The 18113-nt window shown below is 47.0% G+C and overlaps 1 protein-coding gene and 1 long non-coding RNA gene across 3 annotated transcripts in view; one reads left to right on the top strand and one right to left on the bottom strand.

Moving 5' to 3' along the window:
• The window catches only part of KCNK9 (potassium two pore domain channel subfamily K member 9), a 122723-nt gene extending 118182 nt beyond the window's left edge, over window positions 1-4541 (bottom strand). The window contains exon 1 of the mRNA XM_048841723.2: window positions 3595-4541. Coding sequence (XP_048697680.1) covers window positions 3595-4171 — 577 coding nt within the window. The 5' untranslated portion in view covers window positions 4172-4541. The remainder of the gene's footprint in view (window positions 1-3594) is intronic.
• LOC125632885 (uncharacterized) overlaps window positions 3739-18113 on the top strand; it is a 92486-nt gene continuing 78111 nt past the window's right edge. Inside the window, exons 1-3 of one of the 2 annotated variants that reach the window (XR_012666863.1) lie at window positions 3739-3823; window positions 4864-5021; window positions 7446-7515. This is a non-coding gene — a long non-coding RNA (uncharacterized LOC125632885). Of the gene's footprint in view, window positions 3824-4863; window positions 5022-7445; window positions 7520-18113 lie in introns of those variants that run through there. The other variant, XR_007355439.2, reaches the window with a different exon arrangement.

Raw genomic sequence — 18113 nt, 5'->3', positions numbered from 1 at the left:
AAACCTGGAAGATGGAGTCACAAGTTACCAGAATTTCTTTTCAAAAGTTGGCATTGTTATTTGTAATACCCAGACTCTTGATTTACTCAATGGTATAAACTACAGTGTACCATTTCAGAGATAAACAGCTGGAAGGAATACCAGATTCATTCACTCACTCTCTCTCTCTCTCTCATATCCTCTTGGCCTGATAGCTGGAAGTGGATGGGAGCTGATATTAACGCATACTGAAGTGAGAAGAATCCTGAATAAAATCAGTAAGTGTTAAGAGCCATGAGTGTCTGATTACTTCCTTTGACCACGTGAAAACTTTCTCATAATTCTAACATGATGAAAACATCAATAAAAAGGATGTTTATATTCTGCCACTGGATTTTAAGAATAGGGTTACAGAAAATTGTGATGTTTGCTCTTGCTAATTCCTTGCTAGAGATATTAGAAAACAGAAGTAAAATAATCTTCCCAAATTCAGTTTACAATATCTCCTGGGTACAGAATAAAAATCCTCTTTCCATTTACTTGATCCTCTCAGATTCCTTTATTTAGAAATGGGATTGAGAAGCTACGCAGACCATAACTACGACTGCAAGCCAATAAAAATAAAATGATCTAGAGAATACAAAATGAAAAAGTTGGCTAAATCTTACTACTGCACCTGACTTGGAAGGTTTTTAATTATTTATACTTCAGTTAAAATAGATCTTTAATGATCTATACTTAAGATGAAATCATGAGCTGGGTTTCTTTTTATTGTGGAGTCAAAATTTGGCAAAATGTGGATACTGCAGGATATTTGCTGCAGGGAGCTGTCCAATTCAGCACCATATTTGTACAGTAGACATTCAAAATGAAGCTCAAAAATACAAGTCAATCCTGCTTTCATTTGGGTCCTTTTTCTACATAAATTGTCTCTACCAGGCTGAGATAGTAATTGTGATCATCAAAGCTAATTTTACAGGGGCATTTAATGACTGGGCCTTCTTCGTTAACACTGTATGTGTTTCTTGAATTCTACCTGGAAGGTTTTGAAGGAAGAATGAGATGTGCATGCAAGCAACGTGTGCAAGTTTAGAATGAAAACAGGAATAGCAACAGAAGATTAACCTGAACAGTTAATATTCCTGCACAATCTAAGAAACAATACAATAGAGGGAAAATGCTTTGGTATTTCCTTTCCAGGCCCAAGAACTTCTTAAGTAGATAAAAATTTAAAATGAGAAGCTTTTTACTGGAAAATTAATCTTTTTGGATGAACCAGTAATTTATCCACACTATTTCATCCACTCTAATTTTTTACAGACAATTGTTATAAAAGATAACATCACTGGGCTGCTTATGTTTTGAATGGATTATGTGAAAGACAGTAGAAGAAAAGTGCCTTTAGTAAGACAGATATAGTAACTAATTTATTAATAAACTTTTGGAATAGTGATTACTTATCCTGCCAGAGAATACACTTATAAATACTTGTTAAGGTATCTCCACATTGTGTCTTTCCACTGCATTGTTTCTTCCAGCACTTAACTACTGCTATAGATATTGTAATGTTAAAAGAATGCTGACCTCCCAAAGTGCCTCAGCCCACTGACAAGAATGGGTACATGTCCAAGGCTATTGATTTTCTTAAATGTATCTAAACTCTTCATTTTAGAAAACACCTAAGCATCCTGTAACTGACATTGTTGACTTAATAAACTTCAGCCTTCATTTTAGCAAAAGAAATTGGACTCTTCTGTATTTTTCATTAAGTCATTTCTATTGTACCTGAAAGGAAAACATCGATCCAACTTTCCTCAACTTTGGAAACAAAAGCAAGTTTGGGTTTGTTTCCAGGCAAAAAAAAAAAAAAACCACACATTTACAACCCTTCATACCCATCACCAGCATAGCTTAGTGACTGTGAAAATATTTAACTGTTGTTTACAGCAGGCACACAATATACAGTAAGTCATATAATAATCCATGTGGACAAGATACTGCAATGTTTTAATAAGGCACAAATAAAAACTAAAAGATGCAAAATTGGGGAGAAGAAATCCCACTGAACAAAACAGGAATCTAGTTCTAGCTTTATAGAGTGTACACAATAATGGTCTGTTGTATGGCCTCATATGAAATATTTATGTTTTCTATTCATAAAAAGATGTCTGGCAATGGAAAAAAAAACTAATCAAAAAATCTCATCACCTCCATAAAGAGAACTAGGCTTCACACTGTCAGATGATCTTTCAAAGAAAATGATTCACTGCCCCAGGTAAGAAAGTCAAAATACAGATGTAAGTAAACACTTTTTCCTGACAGCTCAAAGGAGAGTGGATTGGATATTCTGCTGAAAACTGACAGTATCTTCAGGTGGTAATGTGCAAATTTGTTGTAACAAGCCCTAAACAGTCAAAAGATAGTGTCTGTCTTTATTAACAACAGTAAGCTGGTCTTTCATGTCCTGTTCAATATAATGCACTATCAACCATTCACTGAGCTGAAGTGACCTTCTCGGATCTCCACAGATGTTAAAGAGGAACATGTCCTGTGAGGACATATTAGCTGCCTCATTAAATGCAGCCTATTTAGTATAAAACAAGTAACGATGTAAACACCATACAGACCAAAGCAACGGTTTTAGACATAGTTTTGTCTGTAGATTGCCCTCTACCCACTTGTTTTTATTTCAGGAAACAAAACTTTGTTTGGAACATGCAGTTTTACTGGAGTGAAATACAGAACTGCAAAATAGCCCTTAGCTTTGTCAACATATTGTCACTTGACAGTCTCTGGAAACTTCACGTTGAAGTGGAGTAATGAATAAGGGCGAGGGATCGCCTTTATGTTTGTTTAATTGTTTAACCCCCCCCCCCCAAATGCAGGCTCGGGTGTGACACACTACTGTGGCCTGTCCAAGCACCAGTCACTGCAATTGCAAAATAAAATTTCAGGAAAATAAGGGTCGTGAACAAGACAGCCACGGATAGAAACTACAACTGTATTCAGCGTCTCCTAGCACAGCACCCACCCCTACCAACGCAGTTTGCAAATAGAGAGAGATAACTTTTCCCATGACTAAATGCAGACTTATGATTAGCTGATGCAGGCTTCACTGCCATCATCCGCAAAGAGCGATTTGCGTGAGTGTCCCCCCTAAGTCTCTGAAGCTTGCAAGTGAAGGAGTGCCCAGGGTACAGTAAGTCGCCAAGCCAGGAGTTGCAGAGCAGAATGGGTTGCACAGCCCAGCCACCTGCCTTGAAGTTCCCGAGCAGAGTTTTAGCATTTATTATCCTTCTCCTCCCCTTCCCAAGAGAGAGCATGACTCTAGCTTGGCAGTCAACGCCAGCCCCCTTTCTACCCCCTCACCCAACTTCAGACACACTTTCCAGGTGCAGCAGGACAAAGGCTGCGTCTTGGGGTGACGGGTGGGGGACACCTCAAAGCCCCTGGAAACAACACTAGCTACCCACCACAGGGATAGGGAGGGGAAGGGGTCCTGAGCGACTTGTGTCCTGTTTAACCCTTTGCACCCAGTAGCCCCAGCCCTGGGAGCCCCTGGCATCACTCGGCCAGGCCAGGGAGCGTGCGGGACCGGGCAGTCCGGGCACTCACCGATAGTCGTGATGACCGTGATGGCAAAGTAGAAGGAGCCCGCGAATTTCCACTGGACCCCGGCCCGGTGGGGCTCGGACTGCATGATGACCAGCTCCAGCTGCCGGTAGTCCTCGCTGGTGATGTTGTACTTCCCTTTGAGCCGGATCTCCTCGGCTTTGAGCTTCTCCTCCTCCCGCAACTCGTTGTCGGACTCCAGGGCATCAAAGACGGCGGCCCCGACCAGCAGGTAGGTGAACGTGCAGATGATCAGGGACAGGGTCCGCACGTTCTGCCTCTTCATGGCCGCCAGCAAGGGGCGAGTGAGGGGACCATGTCCCCCCCTGGCCGTCCGGGGATCCGACAGGGTGCAGCAGCCGCAGCCGGCGGGGGGGAGCTGCAGGCAGCAGGGGGGCAGCCGCAGGGGGCGGCGGCGGCTCCCAAGGCTCCGGGGCGGCAGCTCCCCGCCTCCCTGCTCGGGCTCCTGGGAGGAAGACAGGCACAGGAGGCTGCTGGAGCGCCTGGACCAGGTGCCCGGCAGCCGGGAAACTCTGCGCAGGACCTGCCCAAACCAAGCCGTCCCAGTGCGCAGGGCCATCCACAGCACCCCCTTAGCGCCTGCAAACCAGCGCCTCCCTCCCCGCTGCCTCCAGGAGTGGGCTGGGGGGGGGGGGGAGAGACGAGCCCCACTGTCCTGGGGAAAGAGGAGGGGAGGACCAGTCCTCGCGTGCTGGCGAGGAGAGGCTGAGCAGCACGGGAGGCGGGGGGCGGGGGTGCCAGGCGGGGAAGGGCCGGGGGAGCCACCCAGCAGCAAGGCAGACGCGGTGGGAGGGGAGGCTGGGTTTCTTCTTCTACTACTACAAGTTTCTGTACTCAGGCTGGCGAGGGGGAGGGGAGAAGGGAGGGGGAGGGAGGGGGTTAGGGAGCAGCATCCCCAGCGGAGCTGCCGCCCGGGAGGAAGGGGAATCGCTTCTGGAGGAAAGGCTGGAGGGTCCGCAGCGCCGATCACGCCAGCTGTGCCCGGGAGGTGGGGCAGAGGCTTGCCCGGGACCGTCCCACTCCAGCGGCTGCGTGCGGGGAGGAGGCGTGAGAGGAGCCCTCAAGGGCAGGCTGGCGCAAGGCACCCCGGCGCCAGGGCTGGAGAGGCCAGCCCCAGGCGGCGGTGCCGGTCCTCTGCCCAGACCGGATCGGAGCGATACTCCAGCCCCAGAGCACGCCCCGGGCACTCACAGGGCTCCGCTGGGTTTCATCACGGGGACCAACTTCTCTTAAAAAATGAATTGTGCCTAGCTAAAGGACTCAAACCGGGCGCTTTGCGGCCTCGGCCCTCAGCCGCTCCCCGCGGAAAGAGCCAGGCTGAAGTCAGGTGGCTGGAGACAGCCGATGCTCGCGAAGAAGATCTGGAAGTCCAGCCCGACTATGAAGGAGACCGTGTCAGACGTTAGCCGGTGAGTTTTCGGCAGCATACCCAGAAAGCTGGCTTTCCTTGCTGGGGGGGGGGGGGAGGAACAAACTCGGGGGTGCAGCTTCCTTCCTGGGTTCAAACCATCAGAGTAACGCACCGCCGGGCAGGAGGGTCCCCTGGGCCACGGAGAGGGGCACAAAAAGCCGAGGCGTTGCCCAGGGTGGACGGACTCAGCAGCCCACCTGGCCGGGGTGGCGGCGGGGACAGGCTCGGAGCAGACACAAGCCCATCAACCTGTCTGGCCCATGGAGGTGAAGCATCAGATCCCAGGGACGCTCATTCCATCCTTTCTGCTGAGGGCAGGAGAAGACACCGAAACCGTCACCCGAAAATACAAGCGGAGCGAGGGGTGTCGCCCCCTCCCAGCCAGACCCCAAAACGGCCACTTGCTCCCGCTCCTGCCCCGCTGGGTTTCTTGGACCGATGCCCTTTTAAAAAGAGCAATTCTCCGCCTCCTCCCAAGCACTTGACAGCATCTCAGGGAAAATCAAGCCACTGCTCCGAAGCATGTCTCTCGCTCCAGGCAGGCAGGGGGAACAGTTCCCAGGCTCACCAACCTGCGGTGGCTTTTGTGAGCTGCTGGGGTGGGTTTTCCCCCTATTAACCCACTCCTTCCCGAGGCACTTTTTATGCTCCCCCTCCCCAGCCGCTCTGCGCCCACCCTGCCTGCAAGAGGCTGGAGCGATGTGTTGCTCCCCTTGGCTCTCTCCTGCCTTGCACCATCGCATGCGACTCGCTCCCGCTGGCTCTGTCCCCTCCCCGCCCCGGGTCCCCTCCCACGCTGTGGCCACTCCCAGCCTCCTCCTACTATGCTCAGCCTAGCGGGGTTTTGCTGGGAGCCACGCACCACGTGGGGCAGGTTTTCCAGGCGCGCTCCCTTCCTTCTTTCACCCTGGCCATCTTCCCGGGGGGGGCAGAAGCAGCAGAAAGGGAGGAGTGGGGGGAGACCCAGCTCTTGCTTCCCTTCCAGACTGCGCTGGATGGAGACGACGCTTTAGATCTTTGCCATGCGCTGGGGCCAGGAGTGAAACCAGTTTCAAACGCGCGCCGCAAAGTTCTCTGCTCCGCGCAGCTGTTGCTAAGCGGCGTTGAGACCACATCCCCCCCCGCCTGCAGCCCTGCTTTTCTGGGCTAGCTCTCGCCGGATGGGCTCGGCGTCTCTCCCCCCGCCCCGCTCCGCTCCTTTGCTCAGGTGTGTCACCCTCAGTTCCTCACCCCAGGGGCCCCCGTGGAAGGCGGGGCTGATCGCTCTACCTAGGGAGGCGGGACCGGTCACCTGCAGCAGGTAAACCGGGCACTGAACAAAGCAGAAGTTACCCGCTAGGTGTGTCCCCCCCGCCCCCCCGCGTGGTGGTAATTGCGGGGGGGGCAGCCGGCGGAATCACAGGGCACACCCCAAATCAGACCTCGCGGGGCGCTTGGGCCATATTACGGGCGGCGCGCTGGGTGAAATAAGCCCCTTCGGTAAATACAGGGGCTCAGAGGAGCCGGCTGTTGGTGGTGGTTAAATAAAGCAAACCCCGTTCTAGACCCCGGGGCCGCGCTGCGATTAGCGCAATTATGAATCATGACCGGGCGTGGCTGCCCACGGCCCTTTGCCAGGCGCTGGGAGGAGCCGGGATCTTGCGGGGTGGCTCAGCACTTGCCCTCATGTGGAGCTGATTGGACCCAGCCTCTCTCTCCCACTGGCACTTCCCTTTCCAAGGGGCACCCAGCAGGGAGGCAGATGCCACTTGGCTGCTGCCCTCTGCCCAACGGGGAGGGCACGTCACCCTAGAATCAGAGTATCAGGGTTGGAAGGGACCTCAGGAGGTCATCTAGTCCAACCCCCTGCTCAAAGCAGGACCACCCCCCCACTAAATCATCCCATCTACTCGAAGGCCATTTTTTGCAGCGCAGATGGGTTCTGGGGCCATCACTCAGTCCAGCTGCTAGCCAGAGAGGCAGGGTGGGCTTGTGAAGAAAGCCCTGGGCTGGGGTGCAGGCAGTGCTTGGCCTTGCTGCAGACTCCCTGTATGCCCCCTGGGGAACCCAAACTCTTCCTGCCTTGGAGCCCCATATCACACTACTTCACAGCTCCCGCTCTCCCCGGGTCGGTTGGGATTTTCAAAGGCAGGCAAGGGAATGAGTTGATCACAGGGAGTGGAGTGCCTAATTTATTTAGGGAAACTCTTCAGGACAGGGACTCTCTCACACTGTGTTTGCATGGCCCCTGGTACAATGGAGTTTTGATTCAGATCGGGTCCTCTAGGTGCTACCCTAATCCAAATAAATAACCACCACCCTATTTATTCAAGGCTGACAAGGTCCCATACACAAAGACAGAGTTGGTCAGGGGATAAAGAGAAGAAGCTCTACCACTGCAGTGTGCTATATGGTTTTAATGTTGATTTTCATTTACTTAAAGGCATGGTGATGATGCTCATCGCAGATATTCATGAATGAGGCTTCACAGTGTTCCAGGTTTCTGGATACAGGCAAGTCAGTATGAGATTTCCAAAAGCTTGGGGCATTCTGAAAATCCTGCTATTCTTACATGGCTGAGGCAGGTTTATTTTAGTATGTCTGATTTAGGGCCAGAGCCTGAGGTGTTCACTCAAGTCAAACTCCCCTTGATTTCAAGGGAGACTCTGGAATTTGGGCCTTAGGATGTAAGGCTGGGATTTTCAGAAGAGTGTAAGGGAGTTAGGTGCCCAATTCTCATTGAAATCCAATGGGAGCTGGACACCAAACTCCTGCAGGACCCTTTCAGAGTCCCAGCCTATGTTCCCAAAACCTTGTCTTCCTCAGTGCTTCCACAGTAACTAGGACATTGTGTGGCTCAATGGATGATGACCAAGATTTTCAAAAGTGACTAGTGATTTTGGATGCTCACATCTGAGACAATGTGTTAAGCACCCATCCTCTGAAAATCAGGCCCTTGTAAGGTGTCTCAAGCTGGGATCTCAAAAAGTGAGACACCAAAAATCACAGATTTCAGTGGTAGCCGTGTTAGTCTGTATCAGCAGCAAAAATGAGGACTCCTTGTGGCACCTTACAGACAAGCACATTTATTTGGGCACAAGCTTTCGTGGGCTAGAACCCATTTCATCGGTGGGTTTGTTAGTCTGTAAGGTGCCACAAGGACTCCTCGTTGCTGGGTTATTTTTTTTAAAAAAATCACAGTCACTTTTGAAAACCTTGGCCAATTAGTCTCGTAACTGAATATGCTGTGGGATTAATTGATGGGCAGAGATTTTAAGGTAAAATCTTTGTCACGGCAGCTTACACACTTCCACATCCATAACAACGACATATATGTCGGGAAGGGCTCACAGATGTGAGCTATAGTGTCTAACAACAGAGACTGAAGAAAGAGTTGTTTTTTTTGAAACTGAGCAGTCTGATTAAGGTTGCCCATTTCTGATTCTCCAGGGGAAGGGGGGGGTGAGATCTATAAATAGCTTGCAACACAGAGAATCCTACAGCAAAGTTGCTGGGAAGATCAATAGCATGAACCAAGGAGGGCTCTAAATTACATCTTAGGGGAGGGAGGTGCTGAACTGAATTGAAAAATGAGTTGCAAATGCTGTATGTGTTGTGTGTATCTAATTAACAGAGGGTGACTAGGATCAATAACAAGGAAGGAGCTGGGCTAAAAATAGAGCTCAGGCAGGGATTGCAACCTGCGGGCAGCAGCTTGGATGAAAATGTCCCCCTGAGTAATTAACCTTTAGCTGGAAAGTGATGTTTAGTACTGGGCTGAAACGTGTCCTGTGAACAGCCTGGAACTGATTGGGGGTGGGGAGAGAGCTCTGTGGTACAGTACAGTGTGTACAATTAGGCAGGCTAATGCCTGCTTTTTGCCTAGGAGACACCGGGCTAAGGAACTGGTGTATTGTTTTCTGGAAAAATATCTAAGTGCATTCAAAGCTGCTCACATTGCAGTGGGGCTGTGGCAGCAGGAACAATTTCTCTATCCATCTCCCTAGGTACTTATATGGCTCCATCGCCATGATGTTAGAGGGGCCACACACAGCTCTAATCGAGCTTGCTCGCAGCCCAGAGCAGCAAAGCTGGGGCAGCAAAAGCGTGAGCACAGGCTGGACAAAGCTGCCCGGAAGCTTGGGAATTACTCACGGACCCAGCCTGCGCTGAAGGGTCATGGCTCTGGGACCCCAGGCGACCTTAGTCAGGACATGTCCTCAGAGATACAGTTCCTTCCCTGGGGTGTTCCTGAGGCGGTGTAGCTACAGGCTGCCCCTCGCCCAGGGCTAATGTCTTAATGACAATCTAGATGGGGAACGTGGCAGGGGGAGGGGAAGAAGAGGAAAAACAGGAAAGGGACTGTCTGTTTCTCTGTGTTCGTACACCGGCTAGCACAATAGGGCTCTGATTCTTATGGGGCCCTTTATGCACTATATGACACATCCAATTTAAATAATAAGCCAGGACTGTTTACCATAGATCTTTTGTCCTTCAGAAGCCAGGATACTGAGACAGAGGGAGAGACATTTCAGCAAAACATGGGTGATAGAAAATTACTCTAGGCATTATTTTGAGTGGTGACAGTCACTTATTTTCACGGAAGGTGATCAGACGGAAGGAGTGGTTATTGCCACCCAGTTTACGTGAGGCGAGTTTCTGATCAAGGTTTACAAATTCAGAACGATTCCCGTGCTTGATAAGCGAGAATTGCTATGCTTGAGAAAAGCACCCAGCTGACAGTGACTGAGGACGGCTCTGCAGAGTTCCCTAATAAAAGTTCTTTCCTGTAATTTTCAAAATGGTTCCGGGAACGAGCAGACTGTGAATGAAGACTGTGCTTCACCATGGAGCTGGAGCGCTGAGAAGAGCTTTGCGATTTTAAATGAATTAGATTCAGTTTAAAATGTAAGGCCTGATCCAAAACTAATTCAATGGGAAGCTTTCCACTGACTCAGTGGGCTTTGGATAAGCCCTTGACTGTGAAATTGTTTTCACATAAAACTATCAGGGCCTGATTTTTACTGATTATTATTATTTATTTGTATTACTGGAATGTCTAGGAGCCCTACTCAAGCACCAGGACCCCATTGTGCTACTCACTGGCCAGACATAGGGCAGTTCCTGTTTCAGAAAGCTTTACAATTTAACTATGGGACCAGAGACCACAATTCTACCACTGGGATCACAATCTCTGTTCTTGGCATCTGTTTTCATCACACTTGTGCTTTTATGAACTCAGTGAAAAGTTTATTGATTACATACTTATTGTGTCACCGGCAAGGGGAATCCTACTCCTGTTTAATATATGAACATTTCTGTGTTCGTACTGCAGTAGTTCAGGGTAATGATGGAGGAGAGGACCCTAACGACAGTAATGCCTAGCTCATCTAGTGGATCTCAAGTACTTTGCAGAGGAGGTTAGTATCATCATCCCTATATCACCCATGGAAAAACTGAGGTATAGAGGGATTAAATGACTCACCTATGGTCACCCAGAAGACCAGTGGCAGAGCAAGGAATAGGATCCAGGTCTCCTGAGTCCCAGTCTAGTGCTCCATTTACTAGACCACACTGACCTTGCCAAGGAAGTTTTCTTTCCTCTTTTTTCCTTTGGACGGTCCACTGGACTAGAGGGGAGCTTCACTTAAGTTAGGTGTGCAGGGCCAGGTCACCCATTCTTCAGTGTTTTTCCTTATCAAAGTCACACCTGTACAGCTGAAGGCAGAATTGAGACTTCTGCTCTAATACTTACCCCTATTGCTAGATACTAACGTGGCAGTCACCCTACAAAAGACTTAAGACAAGGGAAAACTTACATGCCTAGTTTCATTGACTTCCATGGGACGGCTCATCTGAGAAAGATTTACACATGGGAGTAAGGGGTGCAGGATCAGCCCCCATTTCTAATTTTTGCCATTCAGCTTTCTTTTTACTGGGAACATACTAAAGTGAAATCAACTTAGGTAGCAGGAATTCGAGCATCTGGTGCAACCTAAATAGTCTCCTCTGTTCTATTTTTATATTCGTGTGTAATTTTTATTCTGCAGAGCTTGTATGTGGCAGGAAGGGGGAGTTCAGCAGTCAAGCCAAAGGTCTCTTCAAGAGCCACCATGGGGGACATTGAAAACAATATTGGAGAAAACTGATGTGCTTTGCCTTTTCTACATCACTCAGCAGAGCAGAAGGGGCCATCTTTTGTCTCCAGAAAATAAATAGTTGGAGGCACCCTGGATTTATAGACCACCCTTTTACATTAAAAAGTGTTGGGCCACTTCCTAAGCCCTTCAGATATTTTTCTCCCCTCTTAGGAAAATGTTTCTCAGAGTGCATCCAGTTCCCATTCCCTGCCTGAGGTCTTTACATGGCCCCGATCACTGTAGTAGGCGAGCATCTCGCAATCTTTACAGCACTTGTCCTCACAACACCCTGGTACTATAAACCTCATTGTACAGAGAAGGAAAAGTACTTACCCAAGGCACACAAGACGTCTGTGGGGGAGCAGGGAATGAAACCTGGGTAAACTAGGACCCCAGCCACTGCTGGGCCATCCTTGCTCTCTTCCGAGGAGGATGTATTTAATGCATTCCACTCAATCTGGATGTGTATAGCCAAGACTCCGTTTTTATCATTACTAGTCATTTGTATGGTGGTGGCGCCCACAGGCCTTGTTGTTCTAGTTGCTACACAAACTTATAGAAAAACAAGGCTTCTACCCTAAAGAGCTTACCATCTAGGGCCCTGGTGCACGTATACTAAACACACATATGCATGGAACCACTTATAAAGAGGGGTAGCGAACTGGATAGAAAGAGGAGGTGGACAAGACTTGAAGACGATCCTGAGTTTGAGCAAGGGAAGGATGGAAGAAGTGCCAATGGTTATTCAGAGGGCAGAGGAGGAAATACCATGACTTGAGTTTAGGAGAGAATAAAATTATTGTATTTTTAGTCATTCATTTTTAAACCTTTTAAAAAAACAAACACAGCACTGTTAATATGTAATTAATATGTAATTAATATGGTGATTAATATGGTCGCTTAATCAGGATGGACCCTCCCCTAATAATACCACCACCAAGCCAACCCTGCTGCATTAGCTTGCTATCAACTGCATGGGCAAGCAGCATAGCACCTCATCTTTATTCAAACGCTATAAATATCAGAGCTCTCTCACCTCACAAGGGTGTCGGGAGGATTAATTAGTTAATGTTTACAAAGCACTTAGAAAATGTAAAAAGCACTAAGTGCTAAGTATTATTGTTATTATTATTGCGTTATAATGGAAGTAAGAACATAGCAGAGTCCTACATCTAAACAAATTCAATTACGTTTTGCTGTGCAGATGTCTCCTAGAGCCACATTCTAAAATAAATCTCAGCCTGGATATTCACAAAAGGCTATGCTGTTTCCTTGAACGGAAGATTATTGTTTTACTTTCTAAGAGCAAACGGGCCATGTATCCTAATGAAAGTTTGGCTGAGAAACCAAGAGGGACAAACCAAGGCCAAAGTCAAGCACTGGATGGAACATTCCTCACACTGCTGACACCAGAACAAATGGAAAATCAAATAGGCTTCTACGTGGCTTAATAACCAGACAATTCTCACAATCCCTTTGGATCAGAATAGTCAATCTGCAAATGCTTAAGACAGCTTGTAAATACACAAGCAGCTAAAAGGGGCTTGGTGCCGAGTAAACATGAGGTGCACGTTCTCTCATTCCTGGAGACAAAAATAAGGCTTTTAACTAGGTTACTTTTGGAGGGGAGTGTAGGTGGCTGTGGTATTGAGAATTTCTCTGTGTTTTTAGTGTGCTCGCTGCTCAGCTGGAGAAAAGGGGCCTGATTCTCATTTCAGTTATACCAGTGCAAATCAGGACTAACTCCATTGAATTCAATGGAGTTACACTGGTGTAAAAGTGATAGAAGAAGAAAACCAGAGCAAGGAGTTTGCACAAAAGAGATAAATTAGAATGATTTTTATTTACAAAGCACCTTTCATGCCAGGATCTGAGAGCTCTTTTAAACCATTAATTAAGCCTCAATGTCCCCATGAGGTACGGATTACTATGCCCATTTTGCAGATGGGTATACTGACGAACAGAGCAGAGTTATGTGACTTGCCAAAAGTCAGCAAATGAGTTAGTGCCAGATTCATGAACCCTGTTCCCTGTGTTCTAACCAATATCGAGCAGTGCCTCTCCCTGGCTATTGTTTAGTGCAAGCCCATACGACCAAATGTCTCAGACATTAAACAGCATTTGAGATGTTCTGGGCTCCACCTCCCTATTAAGCTTCAAGAACAGCAGCTTAATGTGATCATGATAGGACGGCCTCTTTAGAGGAATGGTAGGACATGTGCCTGCACTAGGGTATGTCTACACTGCAATTAGAAACCTGTGACTGGCCCATGTCAGATAACTCAGGCACATGGGGCTTGGGATAAGGGACTGTTTAATTGCAATGTAGACATTTAGGCTCAGTTAGAGACCGGACTCTAGACCCTGCAGGGGGGAGGGATAGCTCAGTGGTTTGAGCATTGGCCTGCTAAACCCAGGGTTGTGAGTTCAATCCTTGAGGGGGCCATTTAGGGATCTGGGGCAAAAATTGGGGATTGGTCCTGCTTTGAGCAGGGGGTTGGACTAGATTACCTCCTGAGGTCCCTTCCAACCCTGATATTCCATGATTCTATGGTCCCAGAGCTTTGGCCACAGCCCGAGCTCCAATGTCTATATCATAATTAAACAGCCCCTTAGCCCAAGCCTGAGTCAGCTGGTATGGGCCAGTTGTGGGGTTTTAACTGCAGTGTAGACATACCCATCAGGCTCTATTCAGCACGTCTCAGCTAGGCAAATCCCCAGAACAGCCAATGGAAGTTTGGCTGAATAGAGTGCCAAATAGGATCCTTAGAGTTGAATTCTGCTCTGGATTCAGCAGTGGCCAGTTCAGTGAAGTTAGCTAGTCTAAATTGTGCCTTAGGCCCAGCAGTGAATGAGGGGTGGTACTATGTTCCCAGGGCATGTCTCAGCGGGCACTGGGTCCCAGAGACACACTTTTGAAGCACAATTCCTCCTAGGGCTTCCATCTTGCATAGGGTGGGGAAAATCCCTTTACAGAGCGAAGCCTAATTCCCCTGCATCTGGGTGTCAAACTGGTGGAGTGGGAGGAAATGGAGCCATGGCTTCACCTACTCCCCACTTCTCCTTTCCCACCTGCTCTATAAGTGGAGCTTCTCGTGTCGTTCCTGCGTGCTCAGAAACATGGTGGCATTAGCATCTGCACAAAGGAAGATCCTTATTCCCTGCATTCTTCCACACCGCCATTTTAAAGCAAGGGACACTTAGCCCTGAAAGCAAGACCTGTCCCTCAGTAGTGATTTCGCAGAAAAACCTCTCCGACTAGCTGGAGATAGCTGGAGCTGGCCATAGTTCTGAAATCTGTACACTTCTGCTAACTCTTGTGGAGTGCATTAGCTACAAAGCCACAAGGGTTATAGAGCAAACATCTAAGGGGAAGATGTAAAAGTAATTTATTGGTCTGCTGAGTCAGGCTGTGGTGGTCCCACCTCTTTCCCTCCTCCCCCTTCTCCCCCCGCCCCCTTCAGAAGATCATGTCTTGGCAAGGATAATAATTTTAGGCCAGATTGAAAAGCTCTGTTAAAGAAATAGGCAGAAAGTTGAGCTCGATGTAAGAAACTGCTTGATAGGTTCATAAGACAAGTTACTCTCCGTCTGAACTGTATGAAAAAGAAAAGAATATGATTGAGTGTTTTCCATATAAATGTCATGAAATAAACAGTGCTCCATTTTCTGCTGCACATTCCCTTCCAGAAGGAATGTCAGGTTTACAAGATAAAACAGTGGCTGAAATCCATTTGGAATCTCTGCATCTCCTCTGTTCTAAACATATGGTACAAATACCTTTGCGCTGACTATTTTGTACATTGAAATCTTGACTTCTTCCAACTTATAAGTGGGCTATTAATAAGTAATATAGAAGGATGAAATACTAACAGTTGAGGCTTACCATCTCTTACCACATCCCCCCTGCCATACTCCTTACCCCCACCACTCCACCAGTTATTCCAGCCTCAATGCTCCACTCTTTTTGTTCTCTCCTCCTGCTTCCATGTTTTCTTTCATGCCTCACCTTATTCATGGAATACCCTCCTCATGTGGGTTTGCCAAGCCACTCCCCAAGCCTCATTCAAGTTCCCACTAAAACTCACTTCTTTCACGATATCCACTAAAACTCAGGCTAATATAAGTGACTGTATAAGGCACTGCACAGGGTGTCAGGCCTGGTTTCTGTCCCTGGGTCTGCCACTAGGTGGCTGTGTGACCTTGGGGAAGTCGTTTCCCCTCTCTGTGCCTCCGTTTCTCCATCAGTCAAATGAGGGACTTGTAGCCTGATCCACCATGCGGTGCTGGCTGCTTGGAAAATTGCTCTTCTTGTGGGCCTAGCAAATCATAAGTCTGGCCTTGGTCTAAATAACTGGCTTCATTGGGAGTTTGCGTAAGGACTAAGAATGAATTAAGCAAGAGCCTCAGGATTCAGCCCAATGATTTTATTATCCCGGTGTCTCTACACTGTTCCTAGCATGACTTCGGTAGTTTCTGAGTGAGACATGACCTCCAAGCCAGACTCATAACCCAGCCTATGGGGAAGAGAAATGGGAAGGTGAATTTAATTCTGCAAAAGATCACTACTATGTGCTAAGGTTGTCATGACGTTTCAAAGGAAGGGGAAGGGAATGAGGAGAGAGCGAGAAAGAAAAAGAGCCTCAAAACACTTTTATTTTTCAAAAACCTTTCAATGGCTTGACAGAGAAAATGACAGCTGATCCTAAAACAGCAATTTCCAATTTTCAGTTCTTTATTTTGAGAGGACTCTCCCCATGGAATTGTAACTGGGATATTTATTTCACTGTCCCTTGCTTTCTCACAGGGAGCAAAAAAACAAACTTGAAAACAGGATCAAAAACATGGCTCTCCTCACCGTAAAATGCAACAAAGTTCATCCCTCTATGAGGCTGGTACTATCTATATGGCCACCATACTACAGTAACTGAGTGCCTCACAATCATTGGTGGATTTCTCCTCCCAATACCCCTGTCAGGTAGGGAAGTGCTATTATCCCCACTTACTGTCTGTGCCTCAGTTCCTCATCTGTAAGTGACTTGCCCAAGGTCACATGGGAAGTCTGTAGCAGAGCAGGGAACTGAACCCAGGTCTCCTGTGCCCCCATGTGCGATAACCACTGGGTAATCCTTCCTCTCTGCAGTTCCTATGTAGGCAAAACTCTTATAATGGTCCATGAGAGTGTTCCATGGGAAGGACTGCACAACTGAGCCTTCAAAGGAAAATTGCATTGTGCAGTAATATAATCAAAGCCATACTGGGCCAGATCTTCAACTGATGTAAACTGGGGTAAATGCATTGACTTCAAAGGAACAAGGTGATTTACACTAACTTAAGATCTGGCCTATTCTGTTCACTGTATCTAAATACATGAGAATAAAACACAGAATCTATTTAATACAAAATCAAAGCAATCACCTAGACTATCAGATTATTTAAATTAGATCTCAGGGAACTGGTTACTGCTTGATTAGTAAGAAAGAAGGAACTTTTAATGTAAGGGAATGCTTTTGTTTTTAAGTAACCATTATTAAATTAACGATTAACAAAATTGGAGCTTACCTAATGAAGAAACTTTCCCCAACCCTGGTTTCCCACAATAGCCGAATCCTCTCAGTCCTACACACCAGCAGCAATCTTGAGTTCCCGGTGAGCAGCATTTGTGGAACAGCGACTTCCGCTGAAGGAGACTCTTCATATCACTCAAAGTCTTGGATGTCGGGCAATATTCACAGAGGACCCATACTGTCCATACAACCCAAGGCTTGCAGTGGGGCTGAAAATATTTGCCCGCAGCAGAGATGACACTGTTTCATAGATTTCGTAAATTCCAAGGCCAGGAAGGACCACTGTGACTGCTTAGTCTGACCTCCTGTATAACACAGGCCACAGAACTTCCCCCAAGATAATTCCTAGAGCACGTCTTTTAGAAAAACATCCCTTCTTGATTTTAAAATGGTCAGTGATGAAGAATGCATCACAACCCTTGGTAAATTATTCAAATGCTTAATTTCTCTCATTGTTAAAAATTTCTGCCTTATTTCCAGTCTGAATTTGTCTAGCTGCAACTTCCAGCCATTGGATCATGTTACACCTTTCTCTGCTAGATCGAAGAGCCCATTATTAAATATTTGTTCGCCATATAGATATGTATAGCCTGTAATCAAGATGCTCTTTAATCTTCTCTTTGTTAAGACAAATAGATTGAGTTTATCATTATAAGGCATGTTTTCTAATCCTTTAATCATTCTTGTGGATCTTCTTTGAACCCTCTCAATTTATCAACACCCTTCTTGAATTGAGGGCATCAGAACTGGACACAGTATTCCAGCAGCAATCGCTCTACTGCCAAATACAGAGGTAAAATAACCTTTCTACTCCAAATCAAGATTCCCTTGTTTATGCATCCCCGGATAGCATTAGCTCTTTTGGCCACAGCATCACACTGGGAGCTCATGTTCAGCTGATTAGCCACCACGAAACCCGAATTTTTTTCAGAGTCACTGTTTCCCAGGATAGAGTTCCTCAATCTGTATGTATGGCCTACATTCTTGGTTCCATTTAGCCATATTGAAATGCATATTGTTTGCTTGTGCCCAGTTTACCAAGCGATCTAGATAGTTCTGAATCAGTGAATTGTCCCCTTCATTATTCACCACTCCCCCAATTGTTGTACCATCTGCAAACTTTATCAGTGATGATTTTATGCTTTCTTCCAGGTCATTGATTAAAAAATGTTAAATAGCGTGGGGCCAAGAACTGACCCCCACAGGTCTCTACTGGAAACACACCCACTCAATGATGATTCCCCATTTACAATTGTATTTTGAGACCTATCACTTACCCAGTTTTTATGAAGGCCTTTGCAGCCCAGTGTGTGGCAGAGGGAGAACCCACACATTTCTCAAATATCTTGGTAAGGAAGACAGTTGTTGGGGATATGGTAGGGTAGGGGACTGCATGATGCACTG

This window comes from Caretta caretta, chromosome 2, assembly GCF_965140235.1.
Source record: "Caretta caretta isolate rCarCar2 chromosome 2, rCarCar1.hap1, whole genome shotgun sequence".
In the NCBI taxonomy this organism is placed as follows: Eukaryota; Metazoa; Chordata; order Testudines; family Cheloniidae; genus Caretta; species Caretta caretta.
The sequence above is the reverse complement of the archived record's forward strand: the minus strand, read 5'-3'. Positions and strand labels throughout refer to the sequence as shown.